Source organism: Ananas comosus, unplaced genomic scaffold, assembly GCF_001540865.1.
Source record: "Ananas comosus cultivar F153 unplaced genomic scaffold, ASM154086v1, whole genome shotgun sequence".
Lineage (NCBI taxonomy): Eukaryota > Viridiplantae > Streptophyta > Magnoliopsida > Poales > Bromeliaceae > Ananas > Ananas comosus.
In genome coordinates, this window is record NW_017893497.1 from 57,522 (window position 1) to 65,799 (window position 8,278).

At 50.0% G+C, this 8,278-nt stretch overlaps 1 protein-coding gene and 1 long non-coding RNA gene across 2 annotated transcripts; one reads left to right on the top strand and one right to left on the bottom strand.

Annotated features, from left to right (window-relative positions):
• The first annotated feature begins 239 nt into the window (after positions 1 to 239).
• Positions 240 to 1,905, top strand: LOC109706170. Its single transcript, XM_020226970.1, has one exon. It carries the CDS (start codon positions 429 to 431, stop codon positions 1,731 to 1,733), a length of 1,305 nt encoding a protein of 434 aa, XP_020082559.1. The 5' UTR covers positions 240 to 428; the 3' UTR covers positions 1,734 to 1,905.
• Positions 1,906 to 3,267: 1,362 nt separating this feature from the next.
• On the bottom strand, positions 3,268 to 4,240 carry LOC109706171. The gene is made up of 3 exons (XR_002215106.1): positions 3,842 to 4,240; positions 3,638 to 3,741; positions 3,268 to 3,563 (listed from the first exon to the last, which is right to left on the bottom strand). It is a non-coding gene; the product is annotated as an uncharacterized LOC109706171 (long non-coding RNA).
• Between the last annotated feature and the right edge of the window lie 4,038 nt (positions 4,241 to 8,278).

The window sequence follows — 8,278 nt, forward strand, 5'->3', positions numbered from 1 at the left end:
GGAAAACAAAAGAGGAAAGAGAAAAAAATACAAATATATTTTGGTCTTTGCTGAAAATGCAGTCCGAATATGCAAAATCGAAAAATGTGGCCTCACTTTTGCAAAAACTTAAAATTAGTAAATTTTTTTATGCAAATTGGCCCTTTTTTTTTTTATTAACTTTTAATTTTATTTATTATTTTTTTCTGCGAATACAAGTGGACGCATCGCGCGGGTACCTTCACCGGTATTGTAAAGCCTATTGCTATACATTCGATATACGCACTTCAAATTTGCCGGCTGGTTTCACCGGAACGGGCCGCGGTGTGGCATTTCTCCCTTTCTCCACTCTTATTCTTCCTCTTCCTCTTCCTGCTTCCTTCTTTGCCACCACAAACCAACACTCCGTTTCTACCGATTCCTCCGCCGAAACCCTAACCGTAGCCTCCATGGAGAGGGTCCCTTCTTCCTCTTCCTCCGACGATGACGAGGATCGCCGCACCCTCGTCCCCCAGAACGAGACGAAGCCTCCTCGCCGCCGCTGCGCCCTCGAAGTCGGCAGTGACCTTGCCGCCCGAATCGGCCGCGCCGCCTCATCCTCCTCCTCATCCTCCTCCGGCGGCAGCGGCCTCTGGTACAGCAAGCGCTACCTCCTCCTCGCCATCTGCCTCCCCCTCGTCCTCATCCTAGTCTTCTTCTCTCTCGACCTCGGCCGCCTCTTCCGCCGCGTCTCCATCATTCCCGTCGGCGGCATTCCTGCCGGCGGCGGCGCCGATCGGATGCGGGAGGCCGAGCTCCGTGCTCTCTACCTCCTCAGAAACCAGCAATTCGAGCTCCGGAACCTCTGGAACCGCACGCTTCTCAGCGCTCGGTCGCCATCTTATACGCCATACAACAGCTCAGTGTCAGTCCCACTCGAGAAATTCCGGTTGGCAATGCTCAAACAAATCAAGCTCAACAGAGAGATCCAAGAGGCTCTCCTTTCTTCTCATCGGTTCGAAAACACGAGATTGGATCCTCTAAACAACAATGTAGGTTTTGATCCCTCTGTTTTGGAGTTCAATGTGTGCCAAAAGGTAGATAAACCGGCAGAAAGAAGGACAATCGAGTGGAAACCGAAGAAAAACAGATACTTACTTGCGATCTGCCTGTCCGGCCAGATGTCCAACCACTTGATCTGCTTAGAGAAGCACATGTTCTTCGCGGCACTTCTTGATCGAGTTCTGATATTGCCGAGCCACGTAGTTGATTACCAATATGAACGAGTTTTGGATATCGATCACATAAACCGGTGCTTTGGCCGAAACATTGTTGTCTCATTTGAGGAGTTTCGGAAAATGAGTAAGAAGAAGGTGCATGTAGATGAGTTCATATGTTACATGGCCTCTCCGCCTTGCTTCTTAGATGAGGAGCATATTAAGAGGTTGAAGAGCTTGGGGATCTCACTGGGAAAGATTGAGGCGGCTTGGTCTGAGGATGTGAAGTTGAAGGAGCAGGAGAAGAGGGTTGCAGATGATATTAGGTCAAAATTCTCGTCCGATGTGGAGGTTCTTGCTGTTGGGGATTTGTTCTATGCAGATGTGGAGGAAGAATGGGTGATGCAGCCGGGTGGGCCGCTCTCTCATAAATGCAACACCGTGATTCAACCGAGCCGGCTTATTATGCTCACGGCACAACGGTTTGTTCAGACTTTCTTGGGGAGTAAATTTATAGCCTTGCATTTTCGGAGGCATGGGTTCCTGAAGTTTTGGTAAGAGTAAGAATCTCTATTGTATTTGTTTGTTTACTAACTTTAACTTCTTATTGATGTATGCAAGCACTGGAATTTGAGACTCTATTGTTGACAGTTGGCCTTATAATGCTGGATTCTAGGAATAGTAAAAAGCTACGGTCATTGTGGAATTAAAATACTATGATTATTGTACACACCAAAACCCTCTCTTTACTGTGATATGGTTTGTTGCTAGATTTGCATTATGGAGGTCCTAAGTTAGGGTTTGTTGCTAGATTTACATTATCCAGCTCCTAAGTTTGATGCATATTCTAGAAATAGAAGCAGGAGAAAAAAAATTATTCTTCCTTTTCCTAAGTCGAAGTGGAAAAGTAGATTGAGAATTGAGTAAAACTAGAAAAGTTGGAGTCGAGCATGAGAAGTTTCTTAATCATCTAGAGCAATTATGCATTAGATCTTTTTTTTTTTTTTCTTTTGGTGTCACGCCCCGGATGTCTCGTTTCCCCGGGCACGCCGACAAATCCGCCGTATACAAAGGAGTTTCCCCTGTATACGAAGCGTCAAAGTACCTGTAGATATACAATACTACAAACAGTAGTATAGAGCTGCTCAATAAACAGAAGTAAAATAACTGAGTTTCATATACATAGTCCAAGTCCAAAATACAGAGTTACTCGCACTGGCGAATTAAGTAAGCTATGTATACAATTCGAAACAAAACATTTACCTGCAGCAGGGATGCCTCTAGCTCTGTCGGTTGGGTAGGGCTCTAACTCGCGACGCCCTTGCCTCGATCCTGGTCTGCGGAAGGCGCAGCAGCCGAAACCTGTGGCTCTGCAAAACAGGAGTAACAACTGGGCGTGAGAACTACTGTAAAAACAAGTAGTCCTCAGTGGGTGCTGCCCAAACAACATCAGTCCACCTACTAAGTCTATAGAAGGGAGCAAAGGTAGAAGTGAATGCTGGAATAAAATCTACAGCTACTAATTACTACACTATCGTGCTCTAGCTAACCAACTGTAGGAAATGTCAACACTGACCCAATCCAATCGGGACTGTAAACATACCCGTCCCTGGGACTGTGAACGCACCCGTCCCTGCCCAGTTGCGACTATCCAGCTACCTCCACGCTAACTGGTTCGTGGAGAGCAAGTCCAACCGGCATGAGCGACACCAACGCAAAAGCACTAAGCCCGTCTTCGGAGTGGCACTCGTGGATGCTACCCAACCGAGTATGCAGCGTATCTCTGTCGAGCTCAAACAGGCTCTCAAAAGCTGAAGTCCAGTAACCGACTCAAACAGGTCTAACAACCAACTAGTAAACATGCCCACGGCACAATCTGACGCCAAAACGGCGAACCGGGTCCATCGTCAACCCCGACGGCACCCAACAGTCTGAAACGGCCTGAACGCTACAGTAAAAAAAAATCCACTTAGCATCCCAGCCCGAGTGTAATTACATTCTAAACTACCCGGGATAATTACTATGATAATACTGCAACAGTATAAAATAATACAACGGCCCCTAAGGCTAAATCAGATAGTTCAACATATGCCGATTCCAATCGTGTTTTCTCCTAAGTCAAATCCCAGTCCAACATGTACATTTAAGATTTACTAGTCATGTTCTCAATACTGATTTTATCCAGGATAGCATCACGAATATCAAGCTACAATATGATTACCGAAACTGAAAAATCATACATGTCGACGATTACGGTACTTAGGAATAAACCGATGTAAACCCACCTCGAAAGCTATCCCCTGGCAGCGGTACACTCTCACAGCTGTGGCGCCACCTGCTGGGTCGATCGTAGCCCTTCGAACCCAAGAATCGCGCTAACTCCAAGCTCTACACCAAACAATTCACCGTTTCAGTCCAGTTTTCGCAGCAGTGGAGTACAACAAGGATTTGACCAAGCTAACCTTCACCAAATCTGGAAAATAAGGGCTTCATGGATTTCTCTCGAAGTCCCGAATCCAACGAACCAAGTCTCGTCGCGATCCGACATTCCTACGTCGCGTACAAGCTGAAATACCCACGGTCGACGGTGAATTTCAGCAAAACAGCATTTCGAGTAGAAGTAGCAGAATCAGCTGAAACCTCGGAGGAATTGGAGAATAGCTCACCACACCCGCTGTCCAACTCCGGTGCGTCGACGATAACAGCAACGACTCGCGCTCGCACAGCTTCCTCGCGCTGCCCCGACGTCAAGTACGTGCTCGATCGGTTCCGCGGCGCGACGTCGACGGCGAAATCTCTCCGCGGCACTCCTCAAGCTTGTCCCCTGCTTCAGTCGCACGAGAAAGAGAGAGAAACGAGAGACTTAATTAGTGAAGTGCATGCACACCCTCCTTAATTAAACAGATATGCATGCAATGGGAGGGGGTGTACGTGCAAGTTGCTAAGCACATGCATGTTGATAAGCATGCATGGGTACACGTGGCTCCAAGCCACCATAATTAGTATGCAACCCACTCAAAGAAACTAATTAATTACATAATAAATAAAACAAGGATACTACATCCTCCCCCACTACAAAGAGTTTCGTCCTCGAAACTCAAACATACCTTTGCTCAGGCATCAAACAAAAAGGGATAGGCCTCCCTCATCACCGTCTCAGACTCCCAAGTCGCCTCCCGCTCATCATGATTATTCCACTGCACTTTCACATACGGGATGACCCGACTGCGCAATTCTTTCGTCTCCCGAGCAAGAATCCGCAACGGTCGCTCCTCGTATCTCAGATCCTCGCCAATCTCAAGTGGAGTGAAGTCAATCACATGAGAGGGATCAAAAACGTATCTCCTCAATGCTGAGACGTGGAAAACATCATGGATGCCAGCAAGTCGCGGGGGTAGAGCTATCCTGTAAGCCACCGGTCCGATACGCTCCAATACCTCGAAAGGGCCAACAAAACGTGGACTAAGCTTCCCACGTACTCCAAATCGGCGTATCCCTCTGGACGGCGAGACTTTGAGAAAAACATGATCTCCAACCTGAAACTCCAAGTCTCGTCTCCTGGTATCGGCGTAGCTCCTCTGTCGGCTCTGTGCTGTCAAAAGGTGTCGTCGAACGACTCTCACCTTTTCCTCAGCCTCAAGTAGAATCTCTGGTCCAAGTGTCCTCCGCTCACCCACATCACTCCAAAACAGGGGGGATCGACATCTGCGTCCATACAACGCCTCAAACGGAGCCATCTGGATGCTCGCTTGATAGCTGTTGTTGTACGCAAACTCAACCAGTCTCAAATGTCGATACCACCCTCCTCCAAAGTCCAGGACACATGCCCTCAGCATGTCCTCTAGAGTCTGAATGGTCCGCTCTGACTGACCATCTGTCTGTGGGTGGAACGCCGTGCTAAAATGCAGCTGTGTACCCAAGGCTGTCTGCAAACTCCTCCAAAACTGGGATACAAACCTCGGGTCTCTGTCTGATACAATCGACACTGGCACGCCGTGCAGCCTAACGATCTCATCCAAGTATAGCTGCGCAAGTCTCTCCCTGGACCAGGTAGTCTGAACCGGTAGGAAGTGAGCAGACTTGGTCAGTCTGTCCACTATCACCCAAATCGCATCATAGCCACCCTGCGCTCTAGGCAATCCAACGACGAAGTCCATCGTGATGTGCTCCCACTTCCACTCGGGCATTGGCAGACTCTGAAGCTTACCAGCAGGCATCTAATGCTCGGCCTTCACCTGTTGGCAAGTCAAACACTGAACTACAAATTTGCCAATGTCCCGCTTCATTCCAGGCCACCAAAACCGTACCTTAAGATCCTTATACATCTTGGTTCCCTCAGGGTGAACCGTATAAGGGGAACAATGAGCCTCTCTCAGAATATCCGCTCGGATCTCAGGATCCACAGGCACACACAGTCGGTCCCTGTACCGTAGTACTCCCGAACTGTCCAACGTAAAACTCTCACCCTGCCCCCTGTCTAGCTGCTCTCTAACCCTCAACAAGTATGGATCTCCACTCTGTTTCTCTCGGATCCTATCCAACAGAGTGGGCTGTAACAAAAGAGATGTCAGCCTCGCCGTAGACCTAGGGGGTACTATCTCGAGTCCCAGCCGCTGTAGCTCCTCGAGTAGGGGTCTCTGCTCAGTGATCCTCAAACTCAGGCTCTGCACTGACTTCCTGCTCAACGCATCTGCCACCACATTCGCCCTGCCGGGATGATACTGAATACTAATGTCATAGTCCTTCAGTAACTCCAACCACCGGCGCTGCCTCAGATTCAGCTCCCTCTGTGTGAACAGATACTTGAGACTTTGATGATCGGTGAAAACCTCGCAGTGCTCGCCGTACAAGTAATGCCGCCAGAGCTTCAAAGCAAAAACCACCGCGGCAAGCTCCAAGTCATGCGTAGGGTAATTCTTCTCATAATCCTTTAACTGCCGTGAAGCATAAGCAATCACCCTACCATGCTGCATCAGCACGCAACCAAGTCCACTGTGCGATGCATCACTGTAGATCACAAATCCATCCCCCATCACCGGAAGGGCAAGGATAGGAGCTGATGTCAACCTCAGTCTCAACTCGTCAAAGCTCCTCTGACAGTCATCGCTCCAAACAAAACGAATCCCCTTTCGCGTCAAGCGTGTGAGGGGTGTGGAAAGTTTCGCAAAGCCTTCCACAAACCGACGGTAATATCCTGCCAGTCCCAGGAAGCTCCGTACCTCAGTCACCGTCGTCGGTCTAGGCCAATCTCGAATCGCCTCAATCTTCTTCGGGTCCACTGCTACGCCCTCAGCTGAAATCACGTGGCCCAAGAAAGCAACCTCCCGTAGCCAGAACTCGCACTTCTTTAACTTGGCATACAACTTCTTCTCGCGCAGAAGCTGTAGCACAATCCTCAAGTGCTCCTCATGCTCAGCATCACTCCGGGAGTAAATCAGGATATCGTCGATGAAGACTACCACAAACCTATCCAAGAACGGCTTGAACACTCTGTTCATCAAATCCATAAATGCGGCAGGGGCATTCGTCAATCCAAAAGGCATCACCGTGAACTCATAATGCCCGTACCGAGTCCGGAGAGCCGTCTTGGGAACATCCTCGGCCCTCACCCTCAGCTGGTGGTAATCTGACTGGAGATCAATCTTCGAAAAGACACAAGATCCTTGCAACTGATCAAATAGATCATCAATGCGCGGCAGAGGATACTTGTTCTTGATGGTCACTTTATTCAGCTCCCGGTAATCAACACATAACCTGAGCGAACCATCCTTCTTCTTTACAAATAACACCGGCGCTCCCCAAGGCGACACACTGGGTCTCACAAACCCTCTATCCATCAGATCCTGAAGCTGCGCCTTTAGCTCTCTCAGCTCTGCCGGTGCCATCCTGTAAGATGCCTTTGAGATTGGTGCAGTTCCAGGAACTACATCAATCACAAACTCGATCTCCCTCTCCGGCGGCATCGTCGTCAACTTCGGGGGAAACACGTCCGGAAATTCGCGGACTATGGGGATATCCTCGAGTCCCGGCGTCGCCGTAGGCACCTCTGTCACAGTCGCTAGAAAAGCAACACATCTTCTACTCATCAGCTGTCGAGCCCTCGTCGAAGATATCCAGGTGGCAAACAACGTGCTCCTGCAGCCTCCGAAGGTGAACTCCTCCGCGGAACGTCACAATCCTCGCTCCACAGTCGATAGTAGCATAGTACCGCGCCAGCCAATCCATACTGAGCACTACGTCGAAGTCCTGCAGCTGCCCTAACACTAACAGGTCTGCGGGCATGATCCAAGAATCTAACTGCACCGGACACGACCAACAACACTCTGTAACCTGCAAGACATGGTCGGGGATCTGCACCTCTCGTGCCTGTGACAAGGACCCTAACTCTAGACCATGCAACAATACAAATGCTCGGCTAACAAAAGAATGCGAGGCTCCAGTATCAAAAAGAGTACGAGTACGAATGCCGAAAATCAGAGTGATACCTGCCACCACTCGAATGGCTACTGTAGAGTCCTCCACCTGAGCTGCATAGACTCTGCCACTCGGAGCCTGCTGTCGCCGCTCACCCTGTCGCGGCACGGACGACCTATCCTCCTGGCGGTAACTCGGTGCTGCTCTGTAAGTCTGCTGAGGTGCTGGTGGAGCTGAAGCTGATGATGGTGCTGGAGATGCTGCTCGAGGACAAGCTGCCCTCATGTGTCCCGGCTGACCACATCCGTAGCACCGGCCCTCCCTCTGCTCACACTGTCTGGGCCAGTGTGGTCCTCCGCAGATCACACACTGCGGCGTCCTCTCAGGCTGTCCCCTCTGACGAGAGTCCCTGGATCGCTGACGCCCCGAGAACCCACGACCCTGTGAACGTGATCGTGGAGGCCTCGGCGGACGCCTGCTACTTACTGGCCTCCGTCGTCTGGAGCTGGGCGCTTCCTGTCCTGACTCTGCCCCGGCCCCAGAGTCCTCTCTCGCAGCGACACCTCTCCTCTCTCCTCTCATAAAGCCTGCTCAATGGAAGCATCCAAAGTCCTCGACCTCTGCGCCCTGACGAACCTGAATAGATCGGGTCTCAAACCCTGCTCGAACAAATAGACCCTATGTGCCTC